The 22818-nt window shown below is 40.3% G+C and overlaps 1 protein-coding gene across 1 annotated transcript in view; it reads right to left on the minus strand.

Annotated features, from left to right (window-relative positions):
* ADGRF1 (adhesion G protein-coupled receptor F1) overlaps window positions 1-22147 on the minus strand; it is a 46729-nt gene extending 24582 nt beyond the window's left edge. Inside the window, exons 1-3 of the mRNA XM_044252399.1 lie at window positions 22005-22147; window positions 2689-2845; window positions 1330-1387 (exon numbers count right to left, since the gene is read on the minus strand). Of these exons, the coding sequence (XP_044108334.1) occupies window positions 1330-1387; window positions 2689-2763 (133 nt within the window). The 5' untranslated portion in view covers window positions 2764-2845; window positions 22005-22147. The remainder of the gene's footprint in view (window positions 1-1329; window positions 1388-2688; window positions 2846-22004) is intronic.
* Window positions 22148-22818: the final 671 nt, after the last annotated feature.

Consider the following 22818-nt stretch of genomic DNA (forward strand, 5'->3'; position numbering starts at 1 on the left):
AGGGACAAATGAGATGGGGAGCTTCTCTGAGACCATCCCTGTTCCTAGGGATTCAGGGAGCCAGGCAGAAGGGAAATTTATAGAGAAGGAAATTAATGGATCAGTTTCTAGACTTTTTAGAAGGCAGTCAAGAGGGCCGCAGGAAGTTGGTTGAGTCTGACATGTCTCATAACATGGACAAGAGCTTTCTGTCTGCCATAACTTCGACCATCTCACTTCATGGACTCTCAGCCCCTCTCTTCCTCTCCCCTCTTCTTGCAGGCTGGAACCTGTCCCAGGTCTTGGGAGCCACACCAAGTAGAGAAAGCTAACGGGACTCTTGCTCCCACTGCCCAAGCAGGTAAGAAGTGGGGGAATGGTCAGTGTCAGAGGCGCATGGCCCTGGTCCTGGAGCCAGACTGACTAGAATTGAATTATTCCTCCAATTCCTTAGCTCTGTGTCTTAATTTCACCATCTGTAAAATAAAGATGACCATTGTGCCTAAATCAGAGGGTCATTGTAAGGACTTAATCCACCTAATGCACTTAAAATAGTGCCTGGCACCTAGGAAGAGCTCACTAAATGCCAACTATATTTTTACTGTCAGGGAAAATGTTTTCATGGCATTCCAAATTGAATTTTTAATTTCATTTTCTGGAGAACTGCAGCCTTGTGTGGTGGTAAGTTCAATGACACTATTTGCACACTGTCATATGACAGATCCCTGCCCTGGAGAAAGGCTTTTGTGGACTGACCTAGGAATCTAACAACCATCTGTCTGCATCATTCTTTCCATGAAGAAATACATTCAGTGCTTGAAACATCAGAAAAACAAATTAAATTAGGAACACAACCTATTAGTACACTGAGGGTTGTAGCCACTAATTACATGGTTAGGGTTGAGATAAGGAAGGAAAGGAAGGGTACGGAATAGATACTTGCCAGATATGGAGCAGGATACCATGCCTTTATGTATTATTTAATCTTCACAAATATTTTGCTAGTAGGGATTGTCTCATTTCCCAGATTTGAGGTGTTCCATAGTGTGTTAAAGATCATACGACCAGGGGATCTGGGTGGCTTAGTGGGTTAAGCCTCTGCTTTCAGCTCAGGTTGTGATCTTAGAATCCTGGGATCAAGCCCCACATCAGGCTCTCTGCTCAGCATGGATCCTGCTTTCCCTTCTCTCTCTGTCTGCCTCTCTGCCTACTTGTGATCTCTCTCTCTGTGTGTCAAATAAATAAAATTTAAAAAAAAATCATACAACCAGTCAGAAACACCACTAAGGTTGAAACCCTGGTCCCTTGGCATTAGGGTCTACTGTACCACACTCTCTAAGGGAGGCTCACCTGGATGCTTTTTCTTATCAACAATGAGTCCTCTTCTTGTGTTGATGCCTTCATTTCTCTGTTTAAAAGAAAAGAGTAGTTACGGTAGGGCTTCCTAAGGCTTTGTTGGATATCCTGGATGAATGGAAATTATGGATCTAAAATCCAAGGTAGGGATGATGAGGAGGTGGCTAGGAAAGGCCTTCCTGAGACAATTTTTTAGCACAATTCTCAAGGAGGTGGGGAATTGAGGAGCCCTAGAAAAAGAACTTTCCTGGAAGAGGCAACAGCAATGGCCCTGGGCTAAGAATATGCCTGGCATTTGAAGACTGAGTGAGGAGGTCAGAGTAGCTCTGTGGAATGGGTAAGAGGAGAGGGGCAGGAAGTGAGGTCAGAGAGTATCTCCAAGGAGGTATGCTGTGTAGATTTTTATAGGGCAATGGTTTAGCTTTTATTTGAATGAGATAGGAACCCACCAGAAAGTTCTGAACACAGGTGAGAGTGCTCTACTTTACTTTTTGGAAGGCTCAGTCCTGTAGCCATGTTAAGAATAGACAAGCACAGAAGCAATGAGAGCATCTCAGGAGTTATTGAAAAACACATGTGAGAGATACTGAAAGTGTGGATCAAAGTGGTAGCCATAGAGGGAGTGAGAAATATTTGAATTATGGGTGTATTTTAAAGATAAAGCAAAGCAAAACGAAACAAGAGCCAATGGTTTAGATATGGATTATGGAAAGAGTCAAACATGAAAATCGTTTTTTTTGCCCAACCATTTAGAAAGATAATGATACCACTTGCTGAGACGGGAAAGGAGAAGCAGGTTTGGTGGAGAAAAATAAATTAAGAATTTAATTTTGGACATCTTCAGTTAAGGGGCCTATTGGACACCCAATTAGAGATACCACAGAGATAGTAGATACATGGGTGTAGAGTTCAGGGGAGAAGGTTGAGATGCAGATGTAAATTTGGGAGCCATCAGGGTACAGAGAACATTAAAACCATGATCCTAGAGAAAAGTCTCAAGAAAGTAAGTGTAGTTAGGAAAGAGAGTCCAAGGATTGGCCATGTCAATCTCTATGTCTTTCCTTGGTCAAATAAACGATAGGAAGAAATGTGCTGAGCTAGTGGAGCTCTCTAGATGGCTTAGTCTGAGTGCCTTATTTTGTAGTTAGGTCCTCTAAATTCTGAGAGATGAAACTGCTTATCCAAGGTTACACGCAGCTAATGTGGATCACATTGAGACAAGAACCCAGGCTTCTGATGCCAAGTCTATTAAATTATGTAGTTCCAGTGGCCTAGAGCCTGATGGGTTTTCAAAGTACAGAGGAGGAGAAGAAGAGGTGGTAGAGAGGGAAAACAGGGCATATGCCAACTCACCCCCAGGAAGCCATCTTGGCCTTCAATGAGGGTGAAGAAAGAGATGAACCAGAGCACGTGGACTTGCATCTTCATTTGGCCTCCCTCCTTCTCCTGGACTCAGCATAAACAACTGGGGCCACAGTCTGTGGCTAGAAAACGGATGTACCATGCAAGGCTGAGGCACAAAAACAAGTAATTCAAGCCAAAACTTAAAAATGTACAGTGGTAGGGCCTAACTGAGTGTATCAGAAGCTCTGAGTGATTGATGATTTTTCTACTTCAAGTATGTAGCCTGAGAGACCATTACTTCCACTCCAGTAGCAGAAGTAGTAAATTTCCATCTTTACAAACTGCCTAGAAAATTGCTCAAGAGCTCTCTTCTCGAAGATCACATTTGACGAAACGCAGGCTATTTTAAAATCATGACTTGCTTAACTTTGCAACCAAATGCATTTGACATCCAGCCTTTTTATATTTCAAGGTTTTCTTTTCATCTCAGGAAGAACAAGCATTAAAATAACCAAAGATCCTTAGAACCATGAATATAAGGATAGAATCAGAGTGCTTAAGCATAAAAATAATAATGAACAAATCCAGCAAATTTCTTTCTTTATAGATGATATAATTATAAACAAATTATCCTTGTTTATGCTTCTATCAGAATAATTTGGACAAAATTCAACACATAGTTATGGTCACAAAATTAACTGCATATACCCAGCTTATTTGGTGTCAACAAAAAATAAAAATCATGGTAAGTTAGAACTGTTCTGTCTAATATGCTAGCCTATAGTTACATATGACAATCTAAATTTTAATTTTAATTACAACAAAATGAAATGAAATTTCTCAGTCACACTGTCCACATTTCAAGGGCTCAATAGTCTCATGTAGCTAGTGGCCACCAATATCAGGCAGTGTAGACACATAATACTTCCACTATTTTCAAAGATTTTTTTAATTTTTAAATTTTTAAATATTTTATATTTTTATTTTTTTAAAGATTGATTGATTATTTATAGACTATTTAGAGAGAGAGAAAGACATGCACAGGGGGAGGGCAAAGGGAGGGGCAGAGGGAAAGGAGAGAATCTCAAGCAGACTCCACACTGAGTGGAGATCAGGACACAGGGATTGATCCCACGACCCTGAGATCATGACTTGAGCTGAAATCAAGACGTCAACTGACTGAACCACCCAGGCACTCCAAAACACTTCCATTATTGCCAAAAGTTGTATTAGTCACGGAATAGTATTTAGCCTTAAAATAGAAGGAAATCCTGTCACATGATACAACATGGATAAACCTCAAGGGCATTAGATTTAAAAAAGAAACCATTCAGAAAAAGACAAATCCTGTATGATTCCACTTCTATGAAGTATCTAAAGAAGTCAAGCTCATAGAAATAGAAAGTAGAATGGTTGTTGCCAAGGGCTTGGAGGAGGGGAAAATAGGGACTTGTTATTTAATGTTATCAGGTGAAAAAGTTCCAGAGATATCATGCCCAACATGAATATACTTCACACTACTGACACTGCACACTTAAAAATAGTTAAGATGGTACATTTGTGTTATGTGGCATTTTAATACCATTTTGAAAAGTTGTACTGGACAGCACTGACAGAAATGAAGGAATGCATCCTTATGGCCTCTCCACGTTCTTTTATATCTCCATGGGAAAAAATGAAAATCTCTAATTCTCAAACTCACTAACCCACCACTAGAATAAGTGTCCTTGATTAGCAGCACAGAAAATGCAAAGGTGGATCCTCCATTCCAGCCTTTCCCTTGTTTCTCAGGTATACCTTAACCCTCATAAAACCCTGCCATCCCTGAAAGCACTGCCCCACACTTTGCTCTCTGATCTACAAGAAAATAAAAAAGATGATAGAGACAGGATAAAGAGTACCACAGACATGGCATACATGTCAGTAGAGACCCTTTCCAGGGCTTTCTAGGGAAGCATGAAAAGCAAGCAATGAAACACATACAACTTTTGTGTTTCCCATTTTCCCTTAGGTGAACACCGCTCTCTGTTCTGAGACAGAGGTTTGGGTACAGTAACTTCTAGATCACTAATTCATTCTTCTGCTTCCTTTACCCTAGCTGTTAGAGTATCTAGATTAGATTGGATCTCACTGACAGCATTTTTAAGTTCTGCCAGATAAGTTCTCTTTTCTGCCCTTAGAGAATCTATTTTTCCACTAGTGGTTTTCTCCAACATAGCCATTGTCTGCATAACTGTTACCCTGAAATCATTCTATTGAGGGATGATTCTGCAGGCAGATATCAGAAGATAAATGGAAGGGGGAGGGATCCTCTGGGATCTTGCACCAGAGGGCAAAATCCTCTCACACTGGGAACTGCTTGCAGACTTTGGGGCAGCCCCCCAGAATGAAACCTAGAGCTGTGGGGGCACACATGTGAACTGGGGGTGGCTGGCAGTTTTAGAAGCACAAAGGGCAGAGATGTGCCTGAGCCTGGAAATGAAGGCTGGGAGTGTGGCTGTAGGGTACACAAGCTAGTACACTGTGGTTTTTAGCAGTATAGACAAAAATGAAGTCAGTGTGGCCTACAGTGCTTACTGAAGAACAGGCTGAGATCTCTCAGTTACTTCTGCTCTGACTCTTGGAAGAGAGTCAGAAAGCTACCAAAGTAAGTCATGGAGAACAAAAGCCCCCGCAAACCAGTTTTCACTGAGCCCAAACCAGTTTTCACTGCCCACCCCAAAAGGGGGAAGGTCAACTCTGCCCAAATAGCATTGCCTGAGTAATAGTGCAGCAGGCCCCTCCCCCAGAAGACAAGCTAGAAGAACAAGAAGAACAACCGTAAGGTCCCTTTAAAACAGGCACATCTTGCTTGGTTTGTGGTCAATAACTTGGACTCTATACATTCCCTCAACCACCCCTCAACAGAACGACTAAGAAGAGGAACCCTCAACACAGGAAAAATTCAGAGACTCTGACTTCTGTCACAGAACTAATGGATATGGATATAAGCAAGATGGTGGAAATAGACTTCAGGGTAACAGTTATGCAAATAATGGCTAGGTTGGAGAAAACCACTAATGGCAAAATAGATTTTCTAAGGGCAGAAATGAGAGCTTATCCGGCAGAACTTAAAAATGCTATCAATGAGGGGCACCTGGGTGGCTCAGTGGGTTAAAGCCTCTGCCTTCAGCTCAGGTCATGATCCAGGGTCCTGGGAACGAGCCCACATTGGGCTCTCTGCTTAGCGGGGAGCCTGCTTCTCCCTCTCTCTCTGCCTGCCTCTCTGCCTACTTGTGATCTCTGTCAAGTAAATAAATAGAAAATCTTTTAAAAAAAATGCTATCAATGAGATCCAATCTAATCTAGGTACTCTAAAAGCTAGGGTAAATGAAACAGAAGAATGTATTAGTGATATAGAAGACAAACTGATAGAAAAGAAGGAACAAAACAAACAGAAAGGATAGGAAAGGAAAGAACCAGAGGAAGCCTGCAACAAACAGCTTAGAATTCATGAAAACAAAATTAGAGAAATAAAGGACGCTATGAAATGTTTCAGTGTCAGAATTATTGGGATCCCTGAAGGGGTGGAGAGAGAGAGAGAAAGAGAGAGAGAGAGAGAGAGAGAGAACTAGAAGATATATTTGAGTAAATCCAAGCTGAAAACTTCCCTAATCTGGGGAATGAAACAAGCATTCGTGTCCTAGAGGCAGAGAGAAACCCCTCCCAAGATCAAGGAGAATAAACCAAAGCCCCAACATGTAATAGTAAAACTCACAAATCTTAAAACCAAGGAAACCATCTTAAGAGCAGTTGAGGGAAGAGATTCCTATGTACAGAGGGAGGAACATCAGATAATGTCAAACCTGTCCATAGAGACCCGGCAAGCCAGAAAAGACATATTCAGGGTATTAAATGAAAAGAACGTGCAGCCAAGAATACTTTGTCTGACAAGGTTGTCATTTAGAATGGATGAAGAGATAAAGAGCTTCCAAGACTGGCAAAAACTTAAAGAATATATGACCACTAAGTCAGCCCCACAAGAAATATTAAGGGAGGTTCTATAAAAGGAGAAAGACCCCAAGAGTGATATAGAACAGAAATTTACAGAGACAATCTATAGAAACAACGACCTCACAGGCAACACGATGACCATAAAATCATGTTTCAATAATCACTCTCAACATGAATAGCCTAAGTGCTCCCATAAAACGTCACAGGGTTGCAGATCAGATAAAAAGACAGGACCCATCCATATTCTGTCTACAAGAGACTCATTTTGAACCTAAAGATACACCCAGATTGAAATTGAAGGGATGGAGAACTATCTTTCATGTCAACAGACCTCAAAAGAAAGCTGTGGTAGCAATTTGCATATCAGATAAATTAGATTTTAAGCTAAAGACTGTAGTTAGAGATACAGAAGGACACTATATCATTCTTAAAGGTATATCCAAGAACTAGATCTAACAATTGTAAATATCTATGCCCCCAGCATGGGAGCAGCCAACCACAGACGCCAACTGTTAACCAAAATAAAGAAACACATTGATAATAATACATTAATTGTAGGAGACCTTAACACTCTATTCTCAGCAATAGATCATCTAAGCAGAAAATCAGCAAAGAAACAGAACTTTGAATGACACATTGGACCAGAAGGACCTGAGATATATATATATATATATATATATATATATATATGGAGAGAGAGAGAGAGAGAGAGCATTCCACCCTAAAACAACAGAATACTCATTTTTCTTGAACACACATAGAACTTTCTCCTCAATTGACCACATCTGGTTCACAAATCGGTCTCAACCCATACCAAATAATGAGATTATTCCCTACATATCCTCAGACCACAATGTTTTGAAACTGGAATTCAAGAAGAGTTTTGTTTTTGTTTTATTTTGTTTTGTTTTTTGAAACAAGAAAAACTTGTGAAGAAATACAAACACTTGGAAGCTAAAGAACATCCTGCTCAAGAATGTTTGGGTTAACCAGGAAATCAAAGAAGAACTTAAACAATTCATGGAAATCAATGAGAATGAAAACACATCAGTCCAAAACCTATTGGATATGGCAAAGGAGGTCCTAAGGGAGAAATACATGGTCATCCAAGCCTCATTCAAAAAAATAGAAAAATCCCAAATACACAAACTATTTTTTACAACTTCAAGAACTAGAGAATCAACAACAAATTAAGCCTAACTCATGCACAAGAAGGGAAATAATTAAGATTAGAGCAGCGATCAATGAATTAGAAACCAGACATACAGTAGAACACATCAATGAAACTAGAAGCTGCTTCTTTGAAAGAATTAATAAGATCAATAAACCATTGTGAGACTTACCCAAAAGAAAAGAGAAAGGACCCAAATTAATAAAATTATGAATGAAAAGGGAGAGACATGACTAACACAAATTACCAGAAATTATTATCAACAGCTATTACCAGTAAGTTAAGCAACCTAGAAGAAATGGATGCATTCCTGGAATCCTATAAACTACCAAGACTGAAACAGGAAGACGTTGACAAACTGAATAGACCAATAACCAGTGATGAGATAGAAACAGTGATCAAAAACCTCTCAAAAACAGAATCCAGGACCTAATAGATTTCCTGGGTAATTCTACCAAACATTCAAAAGAGAAATAATACCTATTCTCCTCAAGCTGTTTCAAAAAATCAAAGCAGAAGGAAACTTCCAGATTATTAGGCTAGCATTACCTTGATCCCCAAACTAGGCAAAGACCCCATCAAAAATGAGAATTTCAGACCAATATCCCTGATGATCATGGATGCCAAAATTCCCAAAAAGATCCTAGCTAATAGGATCCAATAGTACACTAAAAGGATTATCCACCACAACCAGGTAAGGATTTATCCCTGGGATGCAACGGTGGTTCAACATTTGCAAATCAGTCAATGTGATAGAACACATAAGTAAGAGAAGAGACAAGAACCGCATGGTTCTCTCAATTGATGCAGAAAAAGCAATTAACAAAATACAGCCTCTTTTACTGATTAAAACTCTTCAGAGTATAGTGATAGAGGGAACATTCTTCAATTTCATAAAATCCATACATGAAAAACCCACAGCAAATATCATTCTCAATGGGGAAAAGCTGAGAGCCTTTCCCTTAAGATCAGGAACACGACAAGGTTGCCCACCCTCACCACTACTGTTCAACATAGTACTAGAAGTCCCAGCAACAGCAATAAGTCAACAAAAAGAAATAAAATATATTCAAATTGGCAAAGAAGTCAAACTCTCTCTCTTCACAGATGACATGATCCTTAATGTGGAAAACCCAAACGCCTCCACCCCCAAAGTACTAGAACTCATACAGCAATTCAGTAATGTGGCAGGATATAAAATCAATACACAGAAATCAGTTGCTTTCTTATATACTAACAATGTAACTATAGAAAGAAAAATCAGAGAATCGATTTATTTCACTTACAGTAACACCAAAAGCCATAAGATCTTGAAATAAACCTAACCAAAGAGGTAAAGGATCTAAACTCTAGAAACTACAGAACATTCATGAAAGAAATCAAAGAAGACACAAAAAGATGGAAAAGCCTACAATGCTCTTGGACTGGAAGAATAAACATTGTTAAAATGCCTATGCTGCCCAGAGCAATCTATACTTTCAATGCCATCCCAATCAAATTACCATCAGCATTTTTCAAAGTTTTGGAACAAACAATCCTAAATTTTGTATGGAACCAGAAAAGATCCCAAATCACCAAGGAAATGTTGAAAAAGAAAACAAAGCTGGGGGTATCATGTTACCTGATATCAAGCTATATTACAAAGCTGTGATCACCAAGACAGCATGGTATGGGCACAAAAACAGAAACATAGACCAATGGAAGAGAATAGCGAACCCAGATATGGACACTCAACTCTATGGTCAGATAATCTTCAACAAAGAAGGAAAAAATATCTAGTGGAAAAAAGACAACCTCTTTAATAGATGGTGCTGGGAAAATTGGACAGCTATATTCAGAAGAATGAAACTGGATCATACACAAATATAAACTCAAAATGGATGAAAGACCTCAAATCCATCAAAAACCTAGAGGAGAACATAGTCAATAACCTCTTCAACATCGGCCACAGCAATTTCTTTCCAGACATGTCTCCAAAGGCAAGGGAAACAAAAGCGAAAATGAACTTAAAAGTTCATTTAAAATGAACTTAAATAAAATGAACTTAAGTGAACTTAAAGTTAAAAAGCTTCTGCACAGCAAAGGAAACAGTCAACAAAACAAAGAGGCAACCCACGGAATGGGAGAAGATATTTACAAATGACAATATAGACAAAGGGCTGATATTCAAGATCTATAAAGAACTTCTCAAACTCAACACCCCAAAAATAAATAATCAAGTCAAAAAATGGGCAAAAGACATGAGCAGACACTTCTCCAAAGAAGACATACAAATGGCTAACAGACACATGAGAAAATGTTCATCATCATTAGCCATCAGGGAAATTCAAATCAAAACCACATTGAGATACCACCTGACACCAGTTAGAATGGCAAAAATTGACAAGGCAAGAAACAACAAATGTTGGAGAGGGTGTGGAGAAAGGGGAAACCTCTTGCACTGTTGGTGGGAATGCAACTTGGTGCAGCCACTTTAGAAAACAGTATGACGGTGTCTCAAAAAATTAAAAATAGAACTTCCCTATGACCCAGCAGTTGCACTACTAGATATTTACTACAAAAGTACAGATGTAGTGAGGAAAACGGTCATATATACCCCAGTGTTCATAGCACCAATGTCCATAATAACCATACTGTGGTAGGAGCCAAGATGCCCTTCAGCAAATGTATTTTATGAAATTTGAGAATGGATTTTATGAAATTGAAGAATGTTCCCTTCTTATCCATTCGTCTTATCCATAAGATAAGCTATATGGTCCATATATACAATGGAATATTACTCAGCCATCAGAAAGGATGAATACCCAGCTTTTACATCAACATTGATAGGATTGGAGAGATTATGCTGAGTGGAATAAGTCAAGCAGAGAAAATCAATTATCCTATGGTTTCACTTATTTGTGTAAGGAATAGCACAGAAGACATTAGGAGAAGGAAGGGAAAAATGAAGGGGAAGTAATCAGAGGGGGAGAGGAACGATGAGAGATTACAGACTCTGAGAAACAATCGGAGGGTTTTAGAGGAAGAGAAGTGGGGGGATGTATTAGCCTGGTGATGTGTATTAAGGAGGGCACAGAAAGTAAGGAGCACTGGGTGTTAAATGCAAAAAATGAATCACGGAACGCTACATCAAAAATTAATGATGTACTATACAGTAACTAACATAGATAATAAAAATAAATAAATTTAGGGGTGCCTGGGTGGCTCAGTGGGTTAAGGCTCTGCCTTCTACTCAGGTCATGATCTCAGGGTCCTGGGATCCAGCCCCGCATCAGGTTCTCTGCTTACTGGGGAGCCTGCTTCTGCTCTGCCTACTTGTGATCTTTCTCCCTCTATCAAATAAATAAATAAATAAATAAATAAATAAATAAATAAAATCTTTGAATAATTAATTAATTAAAAAATATCATTCTCACTTTTTCTCTACTTCAGGGAAAACGTCTTTTTTTTCCTTTTTTTTTTTCAATTTATTTATTTTTAGAAAGACAGTATTCATTATTTTTTCACCACACCCAGTGCTCCATGCAATTCGTGCCCTCTATAATACCCACCACCTGGTACCCCAACCTCCCACCTCCCCCGCCACTGCAAACCCCTCAGATTGTTTTTCAGAGTCCATAGTCTCTCGTGGTTCACCTCCCTATCCAATTTACCCCAACTCCCTTCTCCTCTCTAACACCCCTTGTCCTCCATGCTATTTGTTATGCTCCACAAATAAGTGAAACCATATGATAATTGACTCTCTCTGCTTGACTTATTTCACTCAGCATAATCTCTTCCAGTCCCGTCCATGTTGCTACAAAAGTTGCGTATTCATCCTTTCTGATGGAGGCATAATACTCCATAGTGTATATGGACCACATCTTCCTTATCCATTCGTCCGTTGAAGGGCATTTTGGTTCTTTCCATAGTTTGGCGAACGTGGCCATTGCTGCTATAAACATTGGGGTACAGATGGCCCTTCTTTTCACGACATCTGTATCTTTGGGGTAAATACCCAGGAGTGCAATTGCAGGGTCATAGGGAAGCTCTATTTTTAATTTCTTGAGGAATCTCCACACAGTTCTCCAAAGAGGCTGCACCAACTTGCATTCCCATCAACAGTGTAAGAGGGTTCCCCTTTCTCCACATCCTCTCCAACACATGCTGTTTCCTGTTTTGTTAATTTTGGCCATTCTCCCTCTATCAAATAAATAAATAAATAAATAAATAAATAAATAAAATCTTTGAATGATTAATTAATTAAAAAATATCATTCTCACTTTTTCTCTACTTCAGGGAAAATGTTTTTTTTTTTTTAAAGATTTTTATTTATTTATTTGACAGAGAGAGATCACAAGCAGACAGAGAGGCAGGCAGAGAGGGAGATAGAGGGAAGCAGGCTCCCCGCTGAGCAGAGAGCCCGATGCGGGACTCGATCCCAGGACCCCGAGATCATGACCTGAGCCGAAGGCAGCGGCTCAACCCACTGAGCCACCGAGGCGCCCCCAGGGAAAACGTTTTAATGTAAGTTCCTGACACTGAGCACTGTTTAGACCATGGTCTTTAGTGCTGGATCCCACCCATGCATGTGGGTGTGACCTATCTTCTCCTCATGCCAGGGAGGAGAAGGGAGGATTCCAAATGGGAGGCCTGGCGCTTTTATGGTTCTTTTTCTCAATCATTTCTCTCAGTCCCTCTCTCTCTGAAAAATCTTCTTTCTCCCTCATGTTGTCTAGGCTTGAGACAGTAAACCCAACTCAAGGAGGCCTGGATGATAGCCTGGGCATTGTGAGGAAACGCTCTCTCATACTCTTGGTTTGTTTATCCCCTCTGCCTCCCATGTGGAGGGTGTATTCTGGGCTGTCTCCTTGGACTTGCTAGAAATGACAAATTGTTACTTACAGTCAGGGTCTCAGACCAGTGATTCCCAGTCACTGCTCTCTAGGCCAATCATGAATAGCTGGACTATAAAAAAGGAGGAGGAGGAAGGGGGCGTGGGGAGAGTGTGGGGAAGAAAGAGGAGGGAGAGAAAAGAAAATATTTGGAAGCTCATTAGAAAATACAGGTGCCCCCATTCCACCCTAAACCTTAGACGGGCCAGGCCCAGCCATGTGCATAATTAAAGCAACCGAGGGATGCTGCCTCTAGGCAAGTTTAAGAATCGTTATTCTAGACTGGTTCTGGGATAGAAAACAGGAGTTCAGCTCCAAGGCCAAGCCTGTGATTTGGATTCTACTGTGGCGGTTGGAACCAAAGCTCAAACTAATCAAAATGTTTTCTTTGTTTCCTTGGTACATACACCTCCTTCTGGGGTAAGGTGGGAAGACTCAATTTCAGGTAAATGACTAATTTGTTTTTTGGTGTTCAGTATGTGCCACACAATATTTGAGACCATATTCATTGCTCAGAATTATTTGTCGTATTTCTGAAATTCAAATTTAACTTGTAAACGGGCATCCTCTATTTAACAACTAGTCAAAGGTGGGAAAATAATGTTTCAAGACGAATGGGACCCAAGCACTGTGACTGGATTGCCCAGGGCTCAGGCACCAGCTTTGACATTGATCAAGTGGGTGTCCCCTGACATTTTCTCAGGCTTTCCAGACCTCAGTTTACTAATCTGTCTTATGGAGGAAATGGTATTAATTCAGAGATTTGAATGCATTATTGCATGTACAATACCTAAAACAATGTCTGGTAGGTGGTAAGCCTCAATTATGGTTAGTGATTCATACTAGCATTACTAAATTTTAAATTCATCACTATTATTTTTAATTACTTATTGAATTGTGCAGAATTTGACTTCAGTTGTGAATCAGATTAACTCACCAAATAAAAGGTGCTTCCAGGTCAATGGCCAACACGATATAAATGGAAAGATGGACCCCGTTACAAGGTAATAAAAATACATTGTTACAGTAACTGAATTATCTGATTCAAAAGAGAGTCCTGGACAGTGTGGATATCAAGAAATGTGTGTGTGTGTCTAGGGTAATCTTAAATCCTACCTAACTTTGACTTTACTAGAGGCAATCCTCAGGGTATTTTCAGCACTTCCCTTCCAAGCGGAAAGTGTCCTGATAATTAAAAACCTTCTCAGAATCTGTGTGCCCCTGCTGCAGACAGGAGTTGTTGTTGACATCAGAGTACCTGTGTTTATATCAGTCGCCCTGTGGCAGCTGGGGGCCGATGATGCCTGACCCACAGCTGTGTTGGCACCAGCTGCAGTGGGAAGGCTTGGCCACAGTAGAACACCCCCCTCACTTCCTTGAATTCATTCAAGTGAATTCATTCTTGATAATCCCTGTCCTTCAGTTTGCAGAGAACAATCATTAGGATTTGCTACTACGCCTCTAGAGAAGGCTGTCCATTGTCTCTCCATTCTTCCAGTTCCGTATTTATGGGATCCAAATATTATTTATTCATGTCAACAGTTGTCACCTTATCAACAGTGGTGCTGAGTTGGAACTGCTCACACCTACACTTCCCAGCATTTGCAGCAACATTCTAATCTTAGACCCTGTTGCACACTTGGGCTGCTTTCCTGGCACTAATATTTATGGGACTGTTTCTTCCTCTATAAATAGAATTCCCAGTACAGTTGTCTCCCTCCTTTCTGTCTTGGACTTACAGGGGCATAACACACACACGTGCGAGCGTCTGCCATGTACACAGTCATGGAAACAGCAGATCTCCAATTAGGATCTGAAGGACATCATGACTCAAATAGAACCGATCGTTTTTACCAACAGAGGACCTCTAAAAGCTTGGTTTTATTTCATGTTTTATTTTATAATGTTTTGGTAACACTTTCATTGGGTTCTGTCTTTGTGGAGGAATCCTTGGGCCTTTTGTCTTTGAGAAGAGTTTCTTTATGCTCCTTTAAGTAGACAGATCTAGTAGAAGTCAGGTGAAAAGGTAGGTGCGGACAGAAAAGACAACCAATTCACATCTGGAAAAATATTGGGAGGTTTGGTGAATCGTCAGCTAGACACCCTTCTTTTGGAAGAACTACAATTTAGTTACCGAAAATCTGTGAGTATCTATATAAATGTGTGTGTGTAGTAAAATTTAAAGCACGTATTTTATATTTTAGCATGTTTTTAGTGTTCTTCTGTTGTAGTAACGTAACAGAAAAGAGCTAGATGAGTTAGAACCTAGCCCCAGGTTTGTCTCCCATGGGTCAGAACTTATGAAAGTTAAAGGAAAAAAAAAATGTTGGAACTCAGTTTTCTCTTCTATGAAATAAGCAATAGTATAAGCTGAGCTCAGATCTACTTACATTCAGATGCTATGCCCATTTCCCAGTTTCTCTTTGGGTATTAATTATTTAATTATTCTTTTCTTTAGTGTCTGTCAGCCATTACATCTAAGCTGGGAAAGGGTAATATGTTTTCCTGGGGTTTATACCTGTTTCCTCCTCAAACTGGTTATTATAATTCTGCAATATCTGTTGAGATGCACTGAGCACCTAGTAAGAATAAAGTCCTTGAGTTGAGAAGAGAGGTGTGGTTTTTAAAAATCTTAGAATCATAAGGCTGGATGAGACAAAAGGAATGACCTAGCTTGTCATTCCTTCCCCAGGATGCTAAATTCTAATTTTACCAATCTGCTAAACTCTAATTTGTTCAATCACTGGATATTGAGAGCCTCCAATTTCCCAGGCATGTGCCAGACATGGGGGAGTTCACAGCATGGATAGTTCATATAAGCTAGCTCCGCCCAGTAAGGGAAACTCCAAAAGCTGTTCTCCAGACCCACTTCTGAAGACAACCACTGGGTGGCTGGGGTCTCTTTGTTCCCTATTTTATTTTATTTTATTTTATTTTATTTTTATTTATTTTTTTCCCCAATTTATTTATTTTCAGAAAAACAGTATTCATTATTTTTTCACCACACCCACTGCTCCATGCAAGCCGTGCCCTCCACAATACCCACCACCTGGAACCCCAACCTCCCACCCCACCGCCATTTCAAACCCCTCAGATTGTTTTTCAGAGTCCATAGTCTCTCATGGTTCACCACCCCTTCCAATTTACCCATAAGCACATACCCTCCCCAATGTCCATAACCCTACCCTCCTTCTCCCAACCCCCCTCCCCCCAGCAACCCACAGTTTGTTTCGTGAGATTAAGAGTCACTTATGGTTTGTCTCCCTCCCTATCCCATCTTGTTTCATGGATTCTTCTCCTACCCACTTAAGCCCCCATGTTGCATCACTACTTCCTCATTATTTTATTTTTAAAAGATTTTATTTCATAAAGAGAGAAAGAGAGATCACAAGTAGGCAGGCAGAGAGAGAGGAGGAAGCAGGCTCCCTGCTGAGCAGAGGGCCCGATGTGGGGTTCCATCCCAAGACTCCGAGATCACGACCTGAGCTGAAGGCAGAGGCTTAACCCACTAAGCCACCCAGGCACCCCTGTTCCCCATTTTAAACCCCGCAGTATTTCCTTGAATGGATCTCCCTTCAGAGTCATTGTGTGACCCTACATCTTCACCGGATCCCCTTCGATCCCCAAATTGAGAAATATTTTTTACAAGTCTGTGTGTCCTTTCTCACTCGTGGGAACTTTGGCTACAGAACTTTCTCGTATTGCTGTTGCCATCAGCCTGGCATGGCTGTGTGCTCCCCACTAACAAAAGTTCTGTACTTTATATCTCAGCAAAGATACAGGATGATCTATTGTTCTTAGCTCATCACGCAACACTTCTTCCCATGCGCTGGTAGAGTTCATTTCCCACAGACAAGTTCAGCTCAATCCCTTTGTAAGAGCCTGACTGCCAGCCTCAAGGTTTGGCTCTTTTCCAACCCCTTATAACTGAAGATATTCTCCTGTCATTCATGGTTCAGTAGAGCCAACATTAGTACCAAGCTCTTAAAGGACGATTAATGGCATTCCAGAGAAGGGGCCAGTTGTTTCTTCCAGCCAATCCTTCCGCGTAGCAGTGGGGACCCAGCCTTCTGGGAATCCCCAGGTCAGGTTTCTTTCCCATCTTCCCCACATGACTCTGCTTACTTAGAGCAGGTAAAAACCCGTGGAATTTGAACTTCCTCTTAGATTGTTCCCTTGAAAAAGTACTTGAATCGCACTTGAGGGAGGTGATGGTTAGGTTACATAATAAGAAACAAGAAAAATTCTTTGTAATTCACTAAATGTTCGCATATGTATCCATTTGGTTATTTTGGCAATCTTGTAAATAAAGTGGGGATTATTTCCATTTCACACTTGCTGAAAATGAGAAGGGTAGACTTTAAATTCTAAATAAAAAGAATTTATCAACTATTTCTTTAAATTTCTCTCCCTGAAGAATCTAATATTTCTCTTGGACTCTGAGCCAGTGCCTTTTGTTGCTTGGGATATGATTTTTAATAAGGTCCTGATTGTTCATGTAATGTCCATCCGAGTTCCTTACAAAACTTCTTTGTTCAGGAAAAAGAAGAATATACATTTCAAATCTATCCTCCCAGCAAATGTGTGTCGTCAGTGTCTAAGGATGAAAACACACTTTATCAGGCCTATTGCAAAGAACAGAGAACAGCATTTGTGGCATCTTCTATGTTAATTGTCAGATTGAAGATGCTACAGGCTCCTCTTGGGTACCTTTCTAAACAAGAGTAAAACTGATATCCAACTTTCATTCAAGGCTTAGACCGATAAATCTCAACTATTTCAAGTATACTAAAAGACACTCATTCTTTGTTTCCCTATGCCTATTAACAGTATTTTCATCATAGCTTCCTAATGAATAAAAGCAAGTTTCCCAATCATATTCCCTAAATTATTCTACTAGACAGAGAACCAGTTTCCTGGCATTCCACCTATCCTGCAAATATTATATCATACTCCAAAGCCTTCCAGGCTCCACACTATGTTCAGATAAAGAGCACATGCATTATGGTGGCAGGTTCGTTATTTGGACTCCTATAATCTGCCCTCAAATGTTCCTCCTGTTAAGCTTCTTCTTGTGGGTTCTTAATTCTGGGCAACCTGGGATTTTTTTCCAGGTTTGAGTAAAGTGCTGCTTCAAAAGGTCCACACATTTTTAAATTTTGATCAGCATGGCCAAAATGCCCTCCCCATTTGTACCCATCTACACACTCCAGGGAGGTGTAGAAATGCCAATGTCATCACACTGTCCCCAGTACCTTTTTTAATGTTTGCCGACAAAAAAGACAAACTTTTTGTCTAATTGTTTTAATTTCCATGTCTCTGATTATGCCAAAGAGTATGCCTTTTTTTTTTTTTTTCAGATGTTTATTAGTCATTTGTTGTTTTTGTTTTTGTTTTTTCTGGCTTGACTTTTTAAGTCACTATTCTAAGTTTTTCTACTGGAATGTTTACTTTTTCTTAAGAACTGCTTCTTTGGAACTTTTATATAACATGGATATTAGCTCTTTGTCACTTCCATTATAAATTCTTTTAAAAATTTTTTAACTTCCTGTGTTCTGCAAAAGAGCTCATGAAATCACATCTGTCACTCCTTTCCATTATGTATTTTAAACTAGGGATCATGCTCAAAAAACTTTTTTATAAAAGGACTATAAAAATATACATATGTTTTCTTCTAAACCTTCTTTAACTTTAAAATACATTTAAACTTTTAATCCTCCTGGAGTTACTTTAGGTTTTGGTATGAAATAAGTGTTTACTTTGATTTTCCTCCAAATGAACAACCAATTATCCCAACTACGTTTCTTGACTAAACCATTCTTTAACAAGATAACTTGATAATCCTTTATCAGTTTTAAAGGCCACCTTCATCGTATAATAAAGTTCTGACTTCAATATGTATAAATTCTACTGCTGTGTCTTTTTTTTCTCCTATTTACTTAATTGGTACCTTGGTCAACAACATCATACAGTGTTATGATATATTAAGAAATATATCGTTAAGTTTCTTATGAGAAATATATCGTTAAGTTTCTTATGAGAAACAATTAGCCTGATTTTCTAAGACATTAAGCACAGGGAAGTCTTTAAGCAAAATTGAGCAAAACTACAAACACAAGTATGCAGGGTTTTCATGGAAAATATAATCTGCTTAATACAAAGTCTCTTTACCCAAAATTTTGCAGGTGTGGATCTGTTCCATTGTGACAAGTTACCTAACACCGCTAATTTATAGTAAATGCCTGCTTATCCCTAAACAATAAAGGAACTTCTACAATCAGCTTTTTTAAATGTTATCTTACGATAAAAAAAGCAAACAAGGAAATTATCTTGGACTTTAAAGTCTTCATTTTAAAGGGCTTTATTTAAAACAAAATGAAAAAACTTGAGTTTCCAAGGTTTGTAGGCCACAGAGATCAAAAATGGACATTAGAACTGAGGATCTGGAGACTTCACGGGGGCCTGAGAAGCCCCATCAACAAGATTTAATTCCAGTGTGCACAGTTTGAGGGCTACATACCTCACCATTGTTCTCCTCTTTACATACCATTTACCCAACCAACTGTGCATGGGAAATTTACTACAACTCCATGAAATGCCAGGGCACTTTCCCACTTATTAATTCTCATGGATTTTCATTCTCAACATTGCAGAATTCCAGGTTTCCACCTGCCATCAGACAGGAGCCTCTGAGACTCTCTGTGGCTTGCTGGGGAGGGGTGTGGAGGAAAACTTCCCTTTTCCACGGGTTTGGACACTGTGGTTGTAGATTTCAGCAAGGCTGGAACCAGCGGGGCGTGTGAGAGATGATGTGTCAGTCCATGATGCTATAGACCTTTTGCACTATCCCCCCAAGTTTCTAGATTATTTTCACAACTATTAAGATCAGGTTTCTAGCTTGTCTCAGACTGGACATGGAGACCTGGACATCACGTGAGCACTTCCCTGCTCGCACACAACTCAAACTCCGTGATGTTTGGGAACAGGGTTTCCTGTTTTCTGGAGCTATGGGTATTTCCCGCCAAAGAACTTTAGAAAGAGAACAAGGTAGAATATTGTTAAAGTTGCAAATACATGTTTGGATTGGGTGGAACGTGGTTTCATAAGGAGTGGCATTCAGCAAAACTGAGAATTCAGCGAAACTGTCCTAAGGATGCCACTTGTCCATCTTCTGAGCTCTTCACCCTCGTGACACACCCCTACCACTGGTGACACCCTTCGAGAAGCTTAGGGAATAAAATCATGACCATTACCGCTATTTCTGCTTTTGTACCTTCGCTTGCTAACCCACGAGGAGATGGAAAAATACCAGCAGACTTTCTATAGACACTCTGTAACCACACATCCCCCGCCCAGAATTGAACCTGACAGAATGGCCGCTCCCGGACCCCCCACCCGGCTCTGGGTGCAAGAGATAATAACCATCTGGTGCCCCGTGGCTTGACAGGAAGACCCTGACCAATCCTGAGGTGACACATACCCTAGCAGCGCCAACCAAGCAGTTCGAAGAACGACAGCCCTTTGACCTAACTAATAACCTGTTCCCAGCCTTTTCCCGCTGTGTAGCGAGCCAGTCATATTATAGAGTTGCTTTATGATTTTCCCGCGCGATATGTGGCGATTTGTTACAAGATACTACGATGTAAGCTAAGTCCCTGCCTCCCCAAAAATAATGTATAAAAGGTGTTGTGATCCCTATCTCGGGACCTCTTAGCGTCACCGGTAACAAGTGCGCGGAGGTCCGGATTGGAACTCGTAATAAACGACCCTTGCTGTTTGGCTTTGACTCTGGACTCTGGTGGTCGTTTTTTGGGGGGGGTCTCGGAATTTGGGCATTTCACCTTCAATTACCTGGACCCTCTTGCTGCTTCCAGCTTGCCCTCACTCCCAACCAAAGTACTAAAATTAGTCGCTTATACGCTAGTTTAAATGAATGCGCTCATTTATTTTTTTCTAGGAGAACAGTTGCATTCCTTTGATTGTGGAATGAATGACATCAGAGGGCGTATGGGTGCAAGTCTGGTGTTCCCCCTTACCTTCAGCACAATAAGAGATAAATTCTATAATGGGAACCCTATCCCTACTTAAGAAAGAAATTAAACTTACTCCCTTTTTAGAGAGTAATTCCCATCAATGTGTGGCTGTGCACAAAATAGAAGGGTCTGCAAGTCAGCCAGAGAAGCATCAGTATGCATACACGCATTTCAAATCTTAATTTAGATCTTACTTTAAATCTCGATGCTTATTGCCACCATTCTACATTCTACTTGTTAATAGTTGAATAAAGTGTTATTTCTGTAGCCATTTTGTAATACTGTTTTGAATTTTGGTTATGATTGGATATTAGCAGTGGTTCTATTACAGGGAAAGAACATAAAAGGCTGTGCTAATATTTGAATAAATTATAAAATATATGTTTATCTATTTTTATTATTTCTTTTCTATCTGTAATTTCCCACCTATGTGTGTTATTATCAGAATTCATTTAGTGGATATCATTGTGGAAAAGCCACAGGCATCATTTCTCCGCATCTCTTCCACTTTGATCTTCTTTGTGTACTTTCTTCAGTAATTTCCCAACATCTAGGATATTGGGTTTACACAAATGGATTTTTCTTTAAAAAAAGGAAAGAAAAGGAAAAGTTGCCAATTTTCAAGGCCTGTCAGAAAATACAGTGTATCACTTTGTATTTATTACTGGGAAGGAACAGGAGAAATGATTATAAGGGCCGATTTGGGGATTTTTCTGAGTCCAATGTAGGAGCTAAGTTGGAAAGTACTTCTCAAAGTACTTATACTGGTTCAGCAAAGCTTTATGAATTCATCTAAAGTAAAAATAAAGTGAATCTGCTCCAGCATATTTTTATTTTAAGAGTTTGCTAAAGCTAATGTATTACTGACCAGCAGCAGTCGTGAAATTGATGTTTTTAACAAGTATCCTTGGTGGCTCCTTCTTTATCCCAGTAGATCTACCTCACACACCTGAGGAACAGGAGGTCCTCGGTTCTAATGCATAGAGAGAACTGTGTGCTTTGAGTCAGAAAACCTGTAGTCAGAACCAGCAAATCACCTCAGTTAATCCAGTCACCAAGAGGATGAACTCTTTTGTCTCTCTTCTCATTGCTTTTTCCTTCCCTATTCCTTTATTCAACCTTCCTCAGGAAATGGGATCTTGAAATCAGAGTTTTACCTGGGGCGGGGGCGGGGGGGGGTATCTCAAATTAACAGATAATACTGGTAATAGTCATACACATTCTAAGGCATCAAATCACAGCTGTCGGGCTTACCTGGTGATTCCTCTCCTCACAGCCTCTGGAAGCCCTTCCTCCACTGTACTTGGGGTTCAATCACTTCTTAATGATGTTCGGAAAGACATCGCTAATTAACATCTGAACAGTTGCTCCTGGGCTCTCCTGCAGATCCACTGACATCTAAGCCACTCTTGGTTCCTGTGGCTGCCCTTGAAGGCAGACAAGCCTAGGACACACCCCCTTCCAGAAGGAAAAGAGAAATACCTTTCTGCTGACTCTCCCTCCCACGTGGAGTCAATACCAGGCCGGTAAGAGGAAGGAGCTCTGAGCCCAAGACCTAATGATTCTTGCCGCTGACACAAACAGATTTCAGAAACCACAAAAGGAAAATGGGAGAAAAATGCTCTAGGGGAATGCGGAACACTTCTGTCCTAAATCTGTCTGCTGCAAAATGCTGCTCTGTCAAGCTTTTGAGTCCAGCCTCAGGACACCCCCCCACCCCCAACCCCCCCACCCCGTCACCTGCATAAAGCGGAAGGAATGTGACCTTCATATCATTCCAGTTGGGGGAGGTGGGCAATACCAGTGGAGTGAAAGGAGAGGTCCATATTATTATTCCTTTTCTGGCTTTCGCTCTCAAAGCTGAAGAACCCCAACTTGGTTCTTTCCCAGACAAAGGAAGCTCAGACCCGCTGGTGGGATAACATGGAACTGATGAGGGAGTAGGAGCCTGGCTGAGAACGGAGCAGGGGCTGGCGCCTTGCACCCCCTCTCCACCCACTCCCCTTGGTAATATGTGTGACATTTCACAGGCACCCCTGACTGCCCTAAGGAAGAGCAAATGGTTATC

Source organism: Neovison vison, chromosome 1, assembly GCF_020171115.1.
Source record: "Neovison vison isolate M4711 chromosome 1, ASM_NN_V1, whole genome shotgun sequence".
NCBI classification, from domain to species: Eukaryota; Metazoa; Chordata; class Mammalia; order Carnivora; family Mustelidae; genus Neogale; species Neogale vison.